At 39.4% G+C, this 20,570-nt stretch overlaps 1 protein-coding gene across 13 annotated transcripts in view; it reads left to right on the forward strand.

The window, feature by feature from the left end:
* Nucleotides 1-20,570, forward strand: part of SPIDR (scaffold protein involved in DNA repair) — a 475,882-nt gene that overhangs the window by 174,674 nt on the left and 280,638 nt on the right. For all 13 annotated transcript variants that reach the window (XM_003823268.5, XM_008976887.5, XM_034966041.4 and 10 more), the window contains one exon: nucleotides 5,666-5,885. In XM_003823268.5, the coding sequence (XP_003823316.1) occupies nucleotides 5,666-5,885 (220 nt within the window). The remainder of the gene's footprint in view (nucleotides 1-5,665; nucleotides 5,886-20,570) is intronic.

Consider the following 20,570-nt stretch of genomic DNA (forward strand, 5'->3'; position numbering starts at 1 on the left):
ACTTGCTTCACGGAGAATAATTTCAGTATCTCTCCCCTCATACTAACTTGCTTCACGGAGAATAATTTCAGTATCTCTCCCCTCATACTAACTTGCTTCACTTTGTCCTTTCTTGTATAGTTATTTGTTATACTCATATATTAATTCAATATAACCTACTTAGGAAGACTTGAGTTGACGTGAGTATACTTGGACCCTGACTACCTGTATATTTCAACAACAACAAAAAAGGCATTTAATTAACTCAGTAGTCACAGACATATTTTGTTATTCTATCATTTGCTCAATTTATTGTTTTGTGTTTCTTTTTTTCATTTTTTTTCTTTTTTTTGAGAGACAGGGTCTCACTCTGTGAGTCAGGTACTTGACTAGGGAGGCCAGTTAGTGCAGTGTTGTGATCATAGCTTACTATAACCTCAAATTCCTGGGCTCAAGATAACCTCCTGCCTCAGCCTCTCAAGTAGCTGAAACTACAGTATACTCCACTGTGCCTGACTCATTTTTATATTTTTATTTTTGTAAAGCTGGGGGGTCTCACTGTGCTGCTCAGGCTGGTCTTGAACTCCTGGCCTCGAGCTCCTGGCCTCAAGCTGTCCTCCCGCCCTGGCTTCCCAAAGTGCCGGGGTTACAGGTGTGAGCCACCATGCTCAGTCATTTGCTCAGATCTGTGTGTGTGTGTGTGTGTGTGGCCTCTTGGTTGTTTAAACCAAAAGACTTTTCAAAGAGCAGTTAGCTGATTAAATAACGAATTCATGCAGTTATTCAGCAAATGTTGTTATTCTTGAAGTTGAATACTGTCCATTTTTAACTAAGAATTATGTTTCATCTGCTAGGCATATGCATGGATAGAAATTACTAGATCTCTTGGTGTATCTTCTTCATTGAATCTTTCTGTTCCTGTTTCTTAATCGTTTAACATCTTTGCTATTGTATATTAGTATTTGTGGTCTCCATTTGATCTTTGTGGCACTTTCTCTTTGATGATTAGCACTTGACAAGTTATCTTCTTTTTCAGTGCAAGTTCTGTTGAAACCCTCACTGTGTCCAGCCACAGCAATAGGCCTCAGAGTCCGTTTCTCAACTTGAAACATTGTCTGTCTGTGCATTTTAAACAAGCCCTATGTCTTAGCATAATGAAGTAGGGGGGGAAAACCCCATCACTCACAATTTCCTATTCTTAACTGGCATTTATCTGAGAGACATTTTGGTCCTTGGCTTGTAAGGATATTTGATTACTGGGATTAGACCTGCCAGTCATCCTCTCTGTTCTTGAGAAAGTCACATGAGCAGCTAGCTTTATTTTTCAGTTTTCTCATCTGCCACAAAGGGAGATTAATATGTTCCTTACCTATTTCGTAGGGTTGTTGTGGATCGAGTATGAGAATGGCCTTGAAAATGCCTTGAAGAGCTGATGGCAGTGACAGTGGCTGCCATCCTTGCATGGCGAGGCACTTCGTGGTACATTTGCTGTGTTTGCACCTGTGATTGTAGTGCTCTTGGGGTAGCCGCTACTGTGTCCATTTAAAACGGAGGACACTCTTACAAGAGAGTTAAAGTATTTGGGGATTTTCAAGGGAAGGAATAGTTGCTTCTGGCTGGGATTCAGAAAACACTTCCTGGACAAGGTGATATTTTGGCTGTCTTGTAGCAGTTATGGAAAATGTTGCCTGGTAGCACTAAAATGGCCTTTTATGTACTAGTCATCTAATTGCAAAACATTGTCCTTTGTTTGTAAAATGAGTATATCCCCTGCTTGGATTAAAAGCTTGCTTCTGCCAGGCATGGTGGCTCACACCTGTAATCCCAGCACTTTGAGAGGCTGAGGCAGGAAGATCACTTGAGCCCAGGACTTCAAGACCAGCCTGGGCAATAAAGTGAGACCCTGTCTCTACAAAAAAATAAGAAAATTAGCTGGATGTTATGGTGGTGCGAGCCTGTCATCCCAGCTACTTGAGAGGCTGAGGTGGGAGGATCCCTTGAGCCCAGGTTATCGAGGCTGCAGTAAGCCAAGGTCATACCATTGTACTCCAGCCTGGGCGACAGAGCAAGACCCTGTCTCTAAAAATAAAATAAAAGCTTGCCTCAAGCACATTTTTGGTATAAGTCGTCCCTTGCTTTTTTCTCTCTCAGACAAGGAGGAGCTTACCCTGCTTTTTTTTCTCCTGGGAAGGAAGGCCCTGGAGGATGTTTTGTAGAAAGAGCTTTAGAATGCTCAGCGTAAAGGGTAGCCCCGTCCCTGACCTAGTGTCACAGCCATGGGAGCGCCGCTCAGTATTGCTTCCAAGGCCTATTTAGTCACCACATGAGCTGCTGTGTGCAGCACTGCAGTGATAGCCAACATCATAAAATGTTATTTTACAAGTTATTTGGTGCTATAGATCTTGATCAAAATTCATAGTTACTGGAATACTGTCAAGATTTATCATAGAAATCTTTTTTTTTTTAATACTTTAAGTTTTAGGGTACATGTGCACATTGTGCAGGTTAGTTACATATGTATACATGTGCCATGCTGGTGCGCTGCACCCGCTAACGCGTCACCCAGCATTAGGCATATCTCCCAATGCTATCCCTCCCCCTCCCCCCACCCCACCACAGTCCCCAGAGTGTGATATTCCCCTTCCTGTGTCCATGTGATCTCATTGTTCAATTCCCACCTGTGAGTGAGAATATGTGGTGTTTGGTTTTTTGTTCTTGTGATAGTTTACTGAGAATGATCCTTTCCAATTTCATCCATGTCCCTACAAAGGACATGAACTCATCATTTTTTATGGCTGCATAGTATTCCATGGTGTATATGTGCCACATTTTCTTAATCCAGTCTATCATTGTTGGACATTTGGGTTGGTTCCAAGTCTTTGCTATTGTGAATAATGCCGCAATAAAAAACAACCCCATCAAAAAGTGGGCGAAGGACATGAACAGACACTTCTCAAAAGAAGACATTTATGCAGCCAAAAAACACATGAAAAAATGCTCATCATCACTGGCCATCAGAGAAATGCAAATCAAAACCACAATGAGATACCATCTCACACCAGTTAGAATGGCAGTCATTAAAAAGTCAGGAAACAACAGGTGCTGGAGACGATGTGGAGAAATAGGAACACTTTTACACTGTTGGTGGGACTGTAAACTAGTTCAACCATTGTGGAAGTCAGTGTGACGATTCCTCAGGGATCTAGAACTAGAAATACCATTTGACCCAGCCATCCCATTACTGGATATATACCCAAAGAACTCTAAATCATGCTGCTATAAAGTAATCTTTGAAGAAACTGTAGTCAGGCAGTATGATGCATCTTAGGTACATAAGTATTTCTTCTGTAATACTATTTATGTATTTCTATAATAGCCTGCATTTGTAAAATCTGTCAGGGTCTATGGGGACTTGAGCTGCCCAAGACAAGAATTAGTTTCTGAAGAGAGCTTGTGCTGCTTGGGCAGGCAGCTGAGCATGGCTGGGGGCTGCCACAGTGCGCAGAACCAAGAGCCTGTGCTCAGCTGGCACACTTGAACTTGAGCAGACCCCTGGGTGCTTGAGAGCAGAAGTGGCCATGGAGCCCTGACAGCTGCTGCTGTCAGTGGGAGACAGGGGAGGTTTCAGGCCTGTGCATTGCTGGGAATGAGCCCTGAGTTGAGTATAGGTACAAGTTTTAAAAATTATTAAATTATGTCTCAAAATGCTCCTGTGGCCGCTGTAGCTCCTCAATCTAGGGCTTTTCCCTTTGCTTCTGAAGACTCTAATACTGTACACACTGCTCTGGCTGCCCTGCTGAGGAAAAAAAGTTTTGTGGACTGAAGTGACTTCCACATTATCCTGATTTCTTTTCCAATTTACCAATTGAAGATGAGCTACTTTTCATTAACAAAATGCCTGTTGTGGCGAAGCATCTGTGTGTTCACTTCTTAGTGCCTTTCTTTACAAGTTGGTTTCATTCCTCTGTTCCCTCCCCTAGAGTGACCAGCAGAAGCTCGTTATATGCTGCTTGTACATTGTGCTTATTCATATCCTTCCCCCATTCTGTTTTCTTGCCTTAAGAAATAGTTGTCCAAGACAGTGCCCAGAAATAGTTGCCTTAAGAAATAGTTGTCCAAGACAGTGCTTAGGGGAGGCAAGGTGGCCCAGGGCCCAGTATATGGACATGTGTCATGGACACCTAGATAAAGGAAGGGATGAAAAATTTGGGGTTGAATGGGAAATGAATGAAAAAAAAGTGAGAGGGAGAAAGAAATAGATGATTAAAATCTTAGCACCGTCTAAATATTAATTTTTACTATTCACTATTAACCTAGTTGGCTGAAGTGGTAAAGAAACTCATATTAGTGAGTATCTGTTACTAACAAGGCAGTATGTTGTACCCTTCATTTTTGTTGTTCTCAGTTTATGTATTTTTTTATTTTTTTAATTAAAAAGCACAGAGAGTAATAGAAACACATAAGCATGCTCACTGCCTAGAATTAGTAACACATGTCAATCCTTTGTCTTTTTTTAGTTTCCCATAGTTTTATAATAGAAACAATATGACACATTAATTTTAAACCCTCTGGGTTCCCCTCCTGAGTCATACTCCTCTTTCTCTCTCCTTAGAGACAGTGGCTTTCATGACTTTTCTGTGAATCCTTCTATTTATGTTTTTATACTTATCTTGTATTCATAAACTATTGTATTGATTTCTGTGTTTTTTAAAATTACATTATAGGTGTCATACTCTGTATATCCTGTTTATCCCCTTTCATTTCTTGAGACCTCTCCATCTGATTCTTAGACGTCTACTTCACCTCATTTTAAGTGCCGTACAGTGTTCTGTTGTATGAACACACCATGGTTTACCCATCTTTCTGATTTATGCTGGGTGCAGTTTTCTACTCTTATAAACAACGCTGAGATGTGTATCCTTGTTTAGGTATATTGGTGCATCTGACAGTTTCTGGGTACCTACCTAAGATTTCTGGGGTATAGGCTATGCACACTGTCAACTTCAGTTATCTCATTTAATCCGAACAAATGTTTCCTGGGGCAGGTGGCAGGATCTCCATTTTACCCATAAGACAATTTAACAGTTGAATGCCATGGAACTTGGCCAACTTAATAAGGAAACCAGCACTTGAATCCAGATCAAATTCCACCCATTTCAATCTAGAGCTCTAATACCCAGCAGTCCACATAACTCTTCAACTGTTAGCCTTTCTGATCATTGGAACAGCTGCAGCCAGCTAGTAACATACATGATTTCAAAGCAGAGAATCAAAACAGATAATAAAGAGGAGGGTCCATCCTTAAGAAGAAGAAGAATCCACAGTGGCCATATTCTCCTTGTGGTCATCAAAGGATTTCAGACTTGGAGTAAAATGCATGCTCCTTAAAATGACGGGTCTAAGGTTTCTATTTGTACAGGACTATTTCTTCATGACAGAAGACTGTTTATTTTATGCTGCTTAAAATCCATGTATTAAATGCAACATGCAGGCCTATTTTGATTAAAGAAAAGTGTTATAGTGAGCATCGTAGTGTCTCTGTTTTACTTTGCAAAATGTGGAGACCATTTTCTCCAGGTGAAGAGTGCTATCTGCATGTGGATCTTTTTTTCATGACGCTTTATTCACGCTTGAACCATCTGTCTTTTGATTTCATTTTTGCTTTGTTCTTTTCTTCAACTTCTAGGTAGAAAATCTGGTGTATTAACTGTGAAAATTTTAGAGCTGCATGAGGAATGTGCCATGCAAGTTGCCATGTGTGAGCAGTTATTGGGGTCACCAGCCACCAGCTCCTCCCAAAGTGTGGCTCCCAGGCCTGGAGCTGGCCTGAAAGTTCTCTTCACCAAGGAGACTGCAGGCTACCTCAGGGGCCGTCCCCAGGACACTGTCCGGATCTTCCCTCCCTGGTGAGTGCACAGAACTTAATCCAGCAGTCACCAACTGTGAGTCAGCCTCGTAAGAAAAGACATTTTTATCAGTTACATTTTTGTCACTTTATCATAGAGCAATGCGAGAGGAAGAGAGCCAGGATTGGACGTGGGTTTTCTGTCAGAGAAGCACTGGATTGTCTCTGATAGCTCGTTTCTAGTTCTGTCAGCATATTTCTGATAATTTGGGGTGAGAGGGTTGAGGAAACAACCATATTAAGACTCTTGCCCAAGTGATGTGTTATAAGATCTGGCTGTTTTTGTTTTTATATTTCTTAGAAAAATAATTTTGTTAACAGGCATTATGTGACAGTAGGATAACACACATTAATTAAATATTTCTTAGTCACTTGGGAGGATAAAAAGCATGAATTAAGATATACTAGTGTTTGAATTGCAGGAGCAAAAATGGTCATTATTGGATCAGAAATTATTTTAAAGGATACTATGTGTGCTGTCTTTTGCAGTGGGATATTGATTTTTACCATGAATAGAAGAAAATCATACTACTTTTGAGGAAAAGTTTGAGCAGCCTTGTTTTAAGAGCTAATTATTAATTTTTTCGTAATTTTTAATAAGTTTTCATTTTGTATATATGAGGAAGGGCTATAGGATAAATTTTTATAAATATTATTGCTAGATCAGTGCCTCTTTAATTTTAGCAGACTTCGTCAAATGGCACCATTTTACGTTCCCACTGGCAATGACTGAAGTGCCTTTTTCTTCTCCTTTACAAACCTACTTTGTTGATCTAGACCAAGTTAAAAATTGGAAATATGATGTTTATCATTTTAATTTGTATTTCTCTTATATAAAATGGGCTTAGGCATTTTTCTACGTGTTTTTAAGAATCACTTGAATTTCATTTTATGTCCATTGATAGCTTTTGACCTTTCTTCTCTTTGGTCACTTTGGTCCTGGTGATTTCTACCATCTTTTTATAAATGATTAAAAAAAAAAGTAGTGCCTTGTCAGTCACATACATTGCAGTTAGTTCGTTCCCCATTTATCATTTGACTTTTTACATTTTTAGGGGGCAGGGGTTTGTTTTGTTGCTTTGTTTTTGATGAGCAAAACTTTTCTGTTTTTCTGTGGTTGATTTTAGCCATCTTTTATAGCTTCTGGGTTTTGTATCATAGATAGAAAGGTTTTCCTTACTATGAGGTGTAAAAGTTATTCTATGTTTTATTCTAAGACTTTCATCGATTTAAAAATTTTTACATTTAAATCTTTTGACACTCCTGGAATTTATCTTTATGTGTAATATGTGAGGTAGTGAATGCAATTTTATTTTTTTCCAAATGGCCACGAGGAGTCCCAACATTATTTATTGAACATTCTGTTTTTTCTTCATACAATTTTAATGCTGCCTTTATCATGTACTAAATACCTACATATATTTTGGGCTATTTACTCTTTTAATGTAACTGTATTTGCACATGCTAGTATTATACTATTTCAGTTACTATAGTTTTATATGGTGTTTTAATAACTGCTAGGACTACTCACATCTCATTAAGCTTAATTTTTAGAACTTTCCTCCTAATAATTGCTTCCTTTCTTTTTTACTTTAAATATTTGCCTTAAACATTTATTTTCAAGTATGCATTGTAAAAGTTAAAACAATTCAGAAATATATAACTTAGAAAGTGAATCCTCTTACCCTCACCTCTTCAATTAATCACACTCATTCTAGATGACCGCTGTTAATAATTTGGAGTATAATCTTCCAGGATTTTAAAATTCTTAAATATTCAATTATGTATTTAACACATCCCAGTGACTATACACAATCTATATGTAAGTTATGTAATCCTGCCTATTTTTCTATAATAAGTTTAGGTTTAACTTACTAGATTAAAAACAGATTGATAGGTTTTTTAGGGTAGGTTAATCTCTGCATTCACGGAGTAGGGCTTTAAAGGTAGTGTGTCTGGCAGGGTTCTGATGTGATGCTCCCCTCTCCGTGTTCATGGAGTGCACAGCAGCACAGGACTTCTGTCACCATCTCTTACCTTGAACCTGTCTTCCCTCCTTCAGAAATCTGTCCTCATTTGGATCTTCTTTGTTCACCCCTTAGTTTTACTCCCTTGTGGAATTTAGCTCTTTCATTAGTGTCTAAGTTCATTTGTGATGGCAGAGTCTTTTATTGTTATTATTTTTTAAAAAACTCCTCCCTCCTTAGCTTTTTAAATTCTTTTTTTCTTTTTCTATTTTTTGTAGAGACAGAGTCTTGCTATGTTGCCTAGGCTGGTCTCAAACTTCTGGCCTCAAGCAGTCCTCCCACATTGGCCTCCCAAAGTTCTGGGATTATAGGCCTGAGCCACCAGGCCTGGTCCCTTCTCAACTTCTAATTTTTTTGGCACACCTTTATATGTTTTAAAATGCATTTATTAAATGACCTTGTTTTTTTAATATCTAAATATGATTATTTTTCTTCAGGGAAGATGTTTTAGAGGCTTTAAATGTAGGACATTTTCTTGGGCTTATGAGAGGTAAAATTAGATCAAGATTATCTACAAAGATTTATATGACCAAGAATTTCTAAATCCCACTGACTCCTTAGACTTTACAAGTAAATGAGTTATTATCATTAGACTTTGGAATGTTTGTAGGTCTGGATCTTACCAAACAACCCCTGGGTGTTACTCTCCACAGGAATGCCTGTGGGCTGTCAAGAGATTACTTGCCTATATTCAGCATATAATACTTAAGAAAATAGAAGAGGCCGGGCGCGTTAGTTCACGCCTATAATCCCAGCAGTTTAGGAGGCCAAGGCAGGTGGATCATTTGAGGTCAGGAGTTCAAGACCAGCTTGGCCAACATGGCGAAACCCCATCTCTACTAAAAATACAAAAATTAGCTGGGTATGGGTGGTGCGTGCCTGTGGTCCCAGCTACTCGGGAGGCAAAGGTGAAAGAATCGCTTGAGCCCAGGAGGTGGAGGTTGCAGGGAGCCGAGATTGCACCACTGCATTCCAGCCTGGGCGACAGAGCAAGACCCTGTCGCCAAAAAAAAAAAAAAAAAAAAAAACACCTCATACTTAACAAAACAAAACCAAAATAATTTTTTAAAGGACTAGTCTTTTTTTTTTTTTTTATGGAAACTTGAGAAATAATAGTGAATATATTTTTCCTTGTGGACTGGCTGTCCTTTTCCCACTAGCACCCTTCTGTGTTCATTTAAACTGTTTTTTTTAAACATGGGCACAGTTTTTTAAAAGAATCAATAGACTTTAGATACTCCTGTTGGTCCTGTAGTAATAAATATGAGTTTAGGTACACTGGCTGCTTACCCCGAGGAGCTCAGAGCCCTCTGTAGATATTACCTGGTAAACTCTCATTGGATTCCAGTGAGGTGTAATGCAGCTTTCCCTCTGGCAATCTGAAAATAAAGATAGAAGTAAAATGTCTTGCCTCCAATTAATTGCATTATGAAATAGTCATAGAATTATATGTCACCAACTTATAAAAAATGCATTAATCTATATAATTTCAGACATGTAAAAATAAAATAGTATAATGAATCTCATGTCCCATAGTTTCAACATTTATTAACTAATGAATAAACAGCTTTTACTACTCAAGCAAACTGAAAGCTTTATAATGATTCCAAAGAAACATCTCACCACTTGAACACAGATATACTAGAAAAAACAAATGAAGGAATTTACTTTAATGATACTGGGGAGAGAGGAAGGTAGAAACCATCTGCCTGATTACATCCTGCCATGAAATCTAACGCCAGAATGAGGGCAGGTGAGAGGTTAAGTGTGTGAGAGTGTATCCAGAGACAACCAGGACACCTCTCATTCATTCAGAAGTATTTATTGGTATCTCCTGTGCCAGATACTTTGCTTCTCCTCAGAATACACATCCCAGTATGCTGGAAGAGCGAAGTCTGACTTTCCCTATTGTCATGAGTATACCCTTCCATCGGTCCATTCATATCGTCATCTTTTTAGTCACTACTTAGTATTCCACTATATGGATATGTGGTAATTTAAACATCCTCTTATTTAGAATTGTTAAGGTTGCTTTCTATTTTTAGCTGTTTTAAACACTGCTTGGGTGAAATATTTATCATTATACCTCCCTTCTGATTTGGTTCTTAGACTATTTCTAGAAGTAGAAATTATTGGTCATAGAATACCAGTGGGTTTTGAGCCTTTTGATATATGATTTCCATAGTAACCTGTAAAGGTTGAAGCTGTCTCAGCTGCTGCCAGTTTCTCATCACACCACACTCAACATTTTTTATGGCTGCACAGTGTGATATAGTTTTTAAAACACTTTCCATATTCTCAGGATGTGGTACATATTGGTTCTTTTACTATCATAAACAGCTATGTAGTAGATATTGTTATATATGTAGTTTGGTATGTACTTCAGATATTGTTTCAAAGTAGCTTTTAGGAACTGTTTTAGTATAGTAAAGGGTATGTGTTTCGTTTTTGCTGTTGCTGCTTTGACTCCTTGATATTGTTAAGTCATCTGTAAACCTCATAGTAGAGTCTCTGCAGCTGGTCACATCGAATATAGCCCACCTTATTTTACTATGCTTTTTTGCTTGTATAGCACTAAACACATGTTGCACTTTTTACAAATTGAAGGTTTGTCAACCCTGAATCCAACAAGTCTACCAGTGCCATTTTTCTAACAGCATGTGCTCACCTGTCTCTATATCACATTTGAATAATTATCCCAATATTTCAGAGTTTTCATAATTATTATCTATTATGGTGATCCGTGATAAGTGATCTTTGATATCACTGTTGTAATTATTTCGAGATGCCATGAACCGTGGCCATATAGGATGGCAAACTTAATTGATAAATACTGTGTGTGCTCTAACTGCTCCATTGACCGGATGTTCCCCCGTCTTACTTTCTCTCCTCAGACCTCCCTATTCCATGAGACACAACAGTATTGAAATCTGGCCAATTAATCACCCTAATATGCCCTCTAAGTGTTCACATGAAAGAAAGAATTGCACATCTTTTACTTTAAACCAAAAGCTAGAAATGATTAAGCTTAGTGAGGAAAGCATGTCAAAAGGCAAGGTAGGCTAAAAGTTAGGCCTCTTGTGCCAGTTAGGCTTCTTGTGCCAGTTAGACAAGTTATGAATGAAAAGGAAAAGTTCTTGAAGGAAATAAAAAGTGCTATTCCAGTGAGCACACAAATATTGAGAAAGCAAAGCTGCCTTATTGCTAATATGGAGAAAGTTTGAGTTGTCTGGATAGGAGCTCAAACAAGCCATGACATTCCCTTAAACCAAAGCCTAATCCAGAGCGAAACCCTAACCTTCTACAATTCTTTGAAGTCTGAGAGAGGTGAGGAAGCTTCAGAAGAAAAATTTGAAGCTAGCAGAAGTTGATTCATGAGATTTAAGAAACTCCCCCATAACATAAAATTACAAGATGAAGTAGCAAGTGCTGACGGAGAAACTGCAGCAAATTATCCAGAAGATATAGCTAAGATCATTAATGAAGGTGGCTACACTAAACAACAGATTTTCAGTGTAGGTGAAACAGCCTTATATTTGAAGAAGATATCACCTAGGACTTTCATAGCTGGCGAGGAAAAGTCAATGCCTGGCTTCAAAGCTTCTAAGGACAGGCTGACTCTTTTATTAAGGTCTAATACAGCTGGTGACTTTAAATTGAATCCAGTGTTCATTTACTGTTTTGAAAATTCTAGGGTCTTTAAGAATTATGCTAAATCTACTCTGCTTGTGCTCTATAAATGGAACAATAAAACCTGGATAACAGCGCATCTGTTTACAGGATGGCTTAGTGAATACTTTAAGCCAAACTTTTGAGACCTACTACTGAGAAAAAAATTTTCTTTTAAAATACTACCCCTCATTGACAATGCACCTAGTCAGCCAAGAGCTCTAGATGTACAAGGAGATGAACATCGTTTTCATGACTGCTAACACAACATCCATTCTGCAACCTGTGGATCAAGGGGTAATTTTGACTTTTCAAGTCTTGCTTTTAACTGCCATAGATAATGATTCCTTTTTTTTTTTTATGAGATGGAGTCTCAGTCTGTCGCCCAGGCTAGAGTGCAGTGGTGCAATCTCAGCTTACTGCAACCTCCACCTCCCAGGTTCAAGTGATTCTCCTGCCTCAGCCTCCTGAGTAGCTGGGATTACAGGTGTGCGCCACCACGCCTGGCTAATTTTTGTATTTTTAGTAGAGACAGGGTTTCACCATATTGGTCAGGCTGGTCTGGAACTCGTGACCTCGTGATCCACCCACTTCGGCTTCCCAAAGTGCTGGGATTACAGGCGTGAACTACCATGTCCAGCCACCTTTCAAGGGTCTGGGCAAAGTAAACTGAAAACCTTCCTGAAAGGACTCACCATTCTACCTCCCATTAAGAACATTCATGATTCATGGGAGGAGGTCAAAATATCAACATTATCAGGAGTATGGAAAGAGTTGATTCCAACCCTCATCAGTGACTTCAGGGGTTTAAAACTTCAGTGGAGGAAATAACTGCACATGTGGTGGAAAAAGCAAGAGAACTCAAATTAGAAGTAAAGCCTGAAGATGGGACTGAATTGCTAAAATCTCCTAACTTTAATGGATGAGGAGTTGGTTCTTATGAATGAGCAAAGAAACTGTTTTTCTGTTTTGTTTTGTTTTGTTTTTTTGAGACAGAGTCTTGCTCTGTCAGCCAGGCTGAAGCGCAGTGGCATAGTCTCGGCTCACTGCAACCTCCGCCTCCCAGGCTCAAGCATTTCTTCTGCCTCAGCCTCCCTAGTAGCTGGGATTACAGGTGTGTGCCACCACACGCGGCTAATTTTTGTATTTTTAGTAGAGATGGGGTTTCACCTTGTTGGCCAGGCTGGTGTCGAACTCCTGACCTCAGGTAATCCGCCTGCCTCAGACTCCCAAAGTGCTGGGACTACAGGCGTGAGCCACCGCGCCTGGCCAGAAACGGGTTTCTTTAGATGGAATATATTCCTGGTGAAGATGCTGTGAACATTGTAGAGAGGACAACAAAGAATTTAGAGTATTCCATAAACTTGATTGATAAAGCAGCATCAGGTTTGAGAGGATTTACTGCAATTCTGAAAGAAGTTCCAGTAATGCCATCAAACAGTATCTCATGCTACAGAGAAATCTTTCTAGAAAGGAAGAGTCAGTTGATGCAGCAAACTTTATTGTTCTCTAAGAAATTGCCACAGCCACTCCTGCCTTCACACACCACCACCCCAATCAGTCAGTAGCAATCACCATCAAGGCAAGACCCTCTCTCAGCAAAAAGATTATGACTTACTGAAGGCTGCATTTTTTACCAATAAAGTGTTTTTGACTAAGGTATGCACTTTTTTTAGATACAATGCTGTTGCACACCTTATAGGCTATAATATAGTGTAAACATAACTTTTATATGCAATGGGAAACAAAAATTCATGTGACTTGCTTTATTGTGATAATAACTTTATTGGAGTGGTCTGCAGCTATACTTCCAGTATCTCCAAGATATGACTGTACTTTTTCTTATATTTATTTACTGGTGACAGCTTTTCTTTTTATAGTTATATCACTTAGAATAATAATTTTGTTATTTCCTTCCCAATACTCATGCTTCTTTATCTGATTAATGTCTTATTGCTTTGGCTAAAACATTCAATTCAAAATTTTTTTTACTACTGTATTCCCGTTGCCTAGAATAATGCTTGAAACATAGTAGGCACTCAGTAACTATATGATTAATATTGTATTAAATCATCATGAAGATGTTGTCAGCCTTGTTTATCCTCCCTAATTGAATGAGACTTTGTTGATTTGTACATTCATTTAAAAAGATTTACTGAATGTTTACTTACTTACTCTTTAATAAGCCTTGTACTAGAATTCCTGGGAATACAACATTCAACATGAATGTCAAATTGTTTCTGCCCTTAAGGAGCTCACAGTGTGGTGGAAGAGAAAAGTAATATAAACAAGTTATAAAAGACCATTGTAGGCGTAGTAATAGATACCTGTACAGAGGTTGCAAGAGGATTGAGGAGGTAAACACAGCCAGTAGGTAGGTCAGTAGGGTGGGTGGTTATGTATGTGAGAGTATGTGTGTGTACCTGTGTTTATGTGTGTGTGTGTGCTTGGGGAGACTACAGACCGAGAGATGGGGTGTCAGGGGTAGCTTCCTGAAGTTGGTGATGCCCTATCTGAGCTAAAAGGGCTATGTTAGAAAGAAGCAGGGGAGGGACTATGAGGGCATTTGGAGTAGAGGAGACCACATGAGTAAAGACCAAAAAGTCAGAATGGCCTAGTGTAAGATGTATGCAGGGGTATATGTAGTGCTTTGTGTACGAAGTAGAAATTCCAAGGCAGTAGCAGCAGAAAGTGAATCTGGAGAACCTCCCTGTGTGCAGTGTTAACAAGCTGAGATTTACAGGAGAGGCATTATGATCTGATTCACCCTTTAAAGTCTGTGGAGGATGACTGGGGGTGGAAGGGCAGAATAAATGCATCTCGGAGGCTGTGGGAGTAGCTCAAGTGTGGAAAAAGGTGGTGCTTTGGACTATGATGGTGAATAGTGGATTTGGAATATATTTTGGAGTTAGAGGCAACAGGGTTTGCTGATGGGTTTGATGTGGTATTTAAGTAAAGATAGGAAACAAGGAAGACAACTAAGTCTTTGGCTTGAGCAAACAAGTGAATGATCATGCCATGTACTGAAATGGGAGACTTCGGATTGATTTGTGGGGCCCAGTCAATGGTAGTTTTTTGGTGTCAGCAGTAATTAGAGCCTAGAGTAAAAACACAAGAGAGGTTATGATTCCAAAAGAGAAACTCTGTCAGCTCGTCTGGGTTTTTAGTATAACCCATGTGTGGTAATTGGTAGAGGACAGAGGTGGAGCCCATGGGCCTATTCACAACTGCTTTGGTTCCTGTTTTATATTTGCCACATGAGATTCTTTGAAATAAATAAATTGCTGGCTCCTATTGCGGAGACCAAAGCAGTACTAACGATGAAAAGTTTGTTTACTGGGTGAGATTATCTTCCTGTTGGGACAACAAGGAATTTAGTCTTTTCCGTCAAAATTACAGGGTGTCTTGAGAGGAAATAACTAGGAAAGAAAATTAATGCAGTATGAAAAGGGAAAAGATATAGACTATGAGGATAATCTGGATAATCTGAAAAACTGGAAGGAAGATAAGGAAGGCAGTCATTTATTCTACATGAGGAGGAAGTGAAGTTAGATGACACTTTTCAATGGGGTGTATCTTAGTCTGTTTTGTGATGCTATAACAGAAAACCTGAGACTGCATAATTTATAAGCAATAGAAATTTGTCAGCCCGGTGCAGTGAATTATGTCTATAATGCCAACACTTTGGGAGGCTGAGGCAGGCAGTGGATTGCTTGAGTCCAGGAGTTCGTGAGCAGCCTGGGCAAACCCCATCTCTACAAAAAATACAAAAATTAGCCAGGCACGATGGTGCATGCATGTAGTCCCAGCTCCTTGGGAGGCTGAGGTGGGAGAATCACCTGAGCCCAAGGAGGTCAAGGCTGCATTGAGCCATGATCCCACTACTGCACTTCAGCCTGGGTAACAGAGTAAGACTCTGTCTCAAAAAAAAGAAAAAAATTCATTTGTCTTATGGTTCTAGAAGCTGGGAAGTCCAAGAGCATAGCACCACTATTTGTTGAGGGCCTTCGTTTTTCATCTTCCCATGGCAGAAGGTGAAAGGGCAAGAGAGCACAAAAGCAAGAGGGAGCCAAACTTGCTTTTATAACAAGGCCAGTCTTGTGATAGCTAGCCCACTCCCATGGTAATGACATAAATCCATTCAGGAAGGTAGCACCCTCATAATTTATTAGGTCCCACCTCCCAATACTGTTGCATTGGAAATTAAGTTTCCAATGCATGAACTTCAGGAAACATATTCAGACTATAGCAGGGTGTTCATAGAAATATGATTAAAGTGTTTTGTGCTCAAATAAGTTTGGAAAAGGCTCCTCAAATGTGTACCAGTTGTTGTATTGTAGGACTGCTCAGAGTCTCTCATATGCAAATGTATATTGTTGTTTCCAGTAGAGGGAAGCAGAAATGGCAACATTTGAACAAAATATTAGCAAACAAATTACCATGCTCTTCCTAATCTAAGATACTGAGTAAAGAGAGCAACTGAGAAGAGTGATGTCATGAAAATGGTGTAGAGTAGGAAGTTCCAGAAATCCATCCCTCTATCGAAATAACTACCAACCTGGAAGGAACCACATGAAGTGCCTGTTGTGGAATTCTACAGTCCAGTTGAACACTTACAGCAAATATTAAAGTATAATTTGGAAAAATCACAGATGGACAATTCCAGTCTTCAGCAGGTAAGATTCTGCGATCCCTGAGGAGTGGGATAATTAGATTCCCAGAGTTTTTATAAAGTACTACTCAAATGTCCAATTCTCAACAAAAAATTACAAAACACACAAACAGGAAAATATGGCCCAATACAGGAAAAACATAATTTTACATAGCCATCCTTGAGGAAATTGAGATATTGGAATTATTAGTCAAAAATGTGAAATCAGTTGTCTTAAATATGTTCAAGGAGTTAAAGGGAACCCATAGATAAATAACTAAGGGAAATCAGGAAAATGGTATCAAAACAAAATGAAAATATCAGTAAAGATACTGAAATTATTTAAAAACCAAAGAGAAATTCTGGAGCTGAAAGTACAATAATTTAAATTTCAAAAACACACTAGAGATTGGGTGTGGTGACTTAACGCCTGTAATCCCAGCAATTTGGGAGGCTGAGGTGAGTGGATTGCTTGAGTCCAGGAGTTCAAGACCAGCCTGCGCACCATGAAGAAACCCCATCTCTATAAAAAATGCAAAAATTACCTGGATATGGTGGTGCACTCCTGCAGTCCAGCTACTTGGGAGGCTGAGGCACAAGAATGGTTTGAACCTGGGAGGCGCAGGTTGCAGTGAGTTGAGATCATGCCACTGCACTCCAGCCTAGGCGACATTGTGAAACCCTGCCAAAACACACACACACACACACACACACACACACACACACACACACACACACACACACACACTAGAAAGATTCCACAGAAGATTTGAGGAGGCAGAACACAGGCTCATTGATCTTGAAGAAAAGAAAATTGAACTCCTTCTGTCTGAGAAGCAGAATGAAAAAAATGAACAGAGCCCGAAGCACCTGTGGGACACTATCAAATGTAGAACCCTGTGTATTATAGGAGTACCAGAAGGAGAAGAGAAGAGAGGGAGGAAACACCAGAAAAAATATTTGAAGAATAATGGCTGAGGAACAATGTCTGCCAGCTTTTGTGCCAGCCCCTCAGTGATCAAGCGCAGCAATTAGCAATCAAAACACATAATCAGCCCTGGTCCCAGCAATCTGAACCAGGATTGTGGAGCTAGGGAATGTGGCATGGTAATTGCTACCACTTGAAAGGCTAATTTGAAATTCTTGAAGAATAACATAACTCCTCAAATTTGATGAAAATCTTTAATGTACATACCCAAGAAGGCCAATGTACTTCAAGCATAATAAAGTCAAAGAGGTCCACACCAAGGCACATAGTAGTGAAATTGATGAAACCCAAAGACAAAGATGGTGTATTGAAAGCAGCAAGAGAGAGGCAACTTGTTACGTATAAGGGATCCTCAATAATATTAACAGCTTATGTCTTATCAGAAACTGTGAGGTCCAAAATCAATCAATCAATGAAAAAACGAAACAAGCAAAAAAAAAAGAAACTATGGGGGCCAGAAAGCACTGGGATGATGTATTTAAAGACCTGAAAGAATCTTCCCTAACTTATTTTATGAGGCCAGCATCATCCTGATACCAAAGCCTGGCAGAGACACAACAAAAAAAGACAATTTTAGACCAATATCCCTGATGAACATCAATGCAGAAATCCTCAATCAAATACTGGCAAACCAAATCCAGCAGCACATCAAAAAGCTTATCCACCATGATCAAGTGGGCTTCATCCCTGGGATGCAAGGCTGGTTCAACATATGCAAATCAATAAACGTAATCCAGCATATAAACAGAACCAAAGACAAAAACCACATCATTATCTCAATAGATGCAGAAAAGGCCTTTGACAAAATTCAACAACCTTCATGCTAAAAACTCTCAATAAATTAGGTATTGATGAGACGTATCCCAAAATAATAAGAGCTATTTATGACAGACCCACAGCCAATATCATACTGAATGGGCAGAAACTGGAAGCATTCCCTTTGAAAACTGGCACAAGACAGGGATGCCGTCTCTCACCACTCCTATTCAACATAGTGTTGGAAGTTCTGGCCAGGGCAGTCAGGCAGGAGAAAGAAATAAAGGGTATTCAGTTAGGAAAAGAGGAAGTCAAATTGTCCCTGTTTGTAGATGACATGATTGTATAGTTAGAGGGCCCCATCATCGCAGCCCAAGATCTCCTCAAGCTGATAAGCAGCTTCAGCAAAGTCTCAGGATACAAAATCAATGTACAAAAATCACAAGCATTCTTATACACCAATAACAGACAAACAGAGAGCCAAATCATGAGTGAACTCCCATTCACAGTTGCTTCAAAGAGAATGAAATACCTGGGAATCCAACTTAGAAGGGATGTGAAGGACCTCTTCAAGGAGAACTACAAACCACTGCTCAATGAAATAAAAGAGGACACAAACAAATGGAGGAACGAACATTCCATGCTCATGGATAGGAAGAATCAGTGTTGTGAAAATGGCCATACTGCCCAGGGTAATTTATGGATTTAATGCCACCCTCATCGAGCTATGAATGACTTTCTTCACAGAGTTGGAGAGGGCTGCTTTGCAGTTCATATGGAACCAGAGGGGAGCCCGCATTGCCAAGAAAATTTTAAGCTAAAAGAGCAAAGCTGGAGGCATCATGCTGCCTGACTTCAAACTATACTACAAGGCTACAGTAACAAAAACACCATGGTACTGGTACCAAAACAGAGATATAGACCAATGGAACAGAACAGAGCCCTCAGAAATAATACCACACATCTACAACCATCTGATCTTTGACAAAAACAAGAAATGGGGAAAGGATTCCCTATTTAATAAATGGTGCTGGAAAAACTGGCTAGCCATATGTAGAAAGCTGAAACTGGATCCCTTCCTTACACTTTATACAAAAATAAATTCAAGATGGATTAAAGCCTTAAATGTTAGATCTAAAACCATAAAAACCCTAGAAGAAAACCTAGGCAATACCATTCAGGACATAGGCGTGGGCAAGGACTTCATGTCTAAAACACGAAAAGCAATGGCAACAAAAGCCAAAATTGACAAATGGGATCTAGTTAAACTGAGGAGCTTCTGCACAGCAAAAGAAACTGCCATCTGAGTGAACAGGCAACCTACAGAATGGGAGAAAATTTTTGCAGTCTGCTCATCTGACAAAAGGCTAATATCCAGAATCTACAATGAACTCAAACAAATTTACAAGAAAAAGACAGCCCCATCAAAAACTGGGCAAAGGGTATGAACAGACACTTCTCAAAGGAAGACATTTATGCAGCCAACAGACACATGAAAAAATGCTCATCATCACTAGCTATCAGAGAAATGCAAATCAAAACCACAGTGAGATACCATCTTACACCAGTTAGAATGGCAATCATTAAAAAGTCAGGAAACAACAGGTGCTGGAGAGGATGTGGAGAAATAGGAACACTTTTACAGTGTTGGTGGGACTGTAAACTGGTTCAACCATTGTGGAAGACAGTGCGGCAATTCCTCAAGGATCTAGAACTAGAATTACCATTTGACCCAGCCATCCCATTACTGGGTATATACCAAAAGGATTATAAAGCATGCTGCTATAAAGACACATGCGCATGTACGTTTACTGTGGCACTATTCACAATAGCAAAGACTTGGAACCAACCCAAATGTCCATCAATGATATACTGGATTAAGAAAATGTGGCACATACACACCATGGAATACTATGCAGCCATAAAATAGGATGAGTTCATGTCCTTTGTAGGGATATGAATGAAGCTGGAAGCCATCATTCTCAGCAAACTATCACAGGGACAAAAAACCAAACACCGCATGTTCTCACTCATAGGTGGGAAGTGGAAAATGAGAACACTTGGACACAGGAAGGGAAACATCACACACCAGGGCCTGTGGTGGGGTGCGGTGGGGGAAGCGGGGAAGGGATAGGATTAGGAGATATACCTAATGTAAACGGTGAGTTAATGGGTTCAGCACACCAACATGGCACATGTATACATATGTAACAAACCTGCACATGGTATACATGTACCCTAGAACTTAAAGTATAATAAAAATAAAAATAAAAGACCTGAAAGAAACTGTCAACCAAGATTGTATATCTGAAAACAATATCTTTAAGAATAAAGGAGATGAAGCTGGGCATGGTGGCTTCATCTATAGCCTCAATGACTTGGGAGACTGAGGGAGGAAGATTGCTGGAACCCAGGAACTTGAGGGTACAGTGTGCTATGAGCATGTGTGTGAACAGCCACTGCATTCCCTCCAGCCCAGGCAACACATCAAACTGCTGTCTCAAAAAAAAATAATAATAATAAATAAGAATAAAGGAGAAATTAACACATTTCCAAATATTACAAAACCCTAAGTAGTTCATTACTGATAGACAA

The sequence above is a fragment of the Pan paniscus genome, chromosome 7 (assembly GCF_029289425.2).
Source record: "Pan paniscus chromosome 7, NHGRI_mPanPan1-v2.0_pri, whole genome shotgun sequence".
NCBI classification, from domain to species: domain Eukaryota; kingdom Metazoa; phylum Chordata; class Mammalia; order Primates; family Hominidae; genus Pan; species Pan paniscus.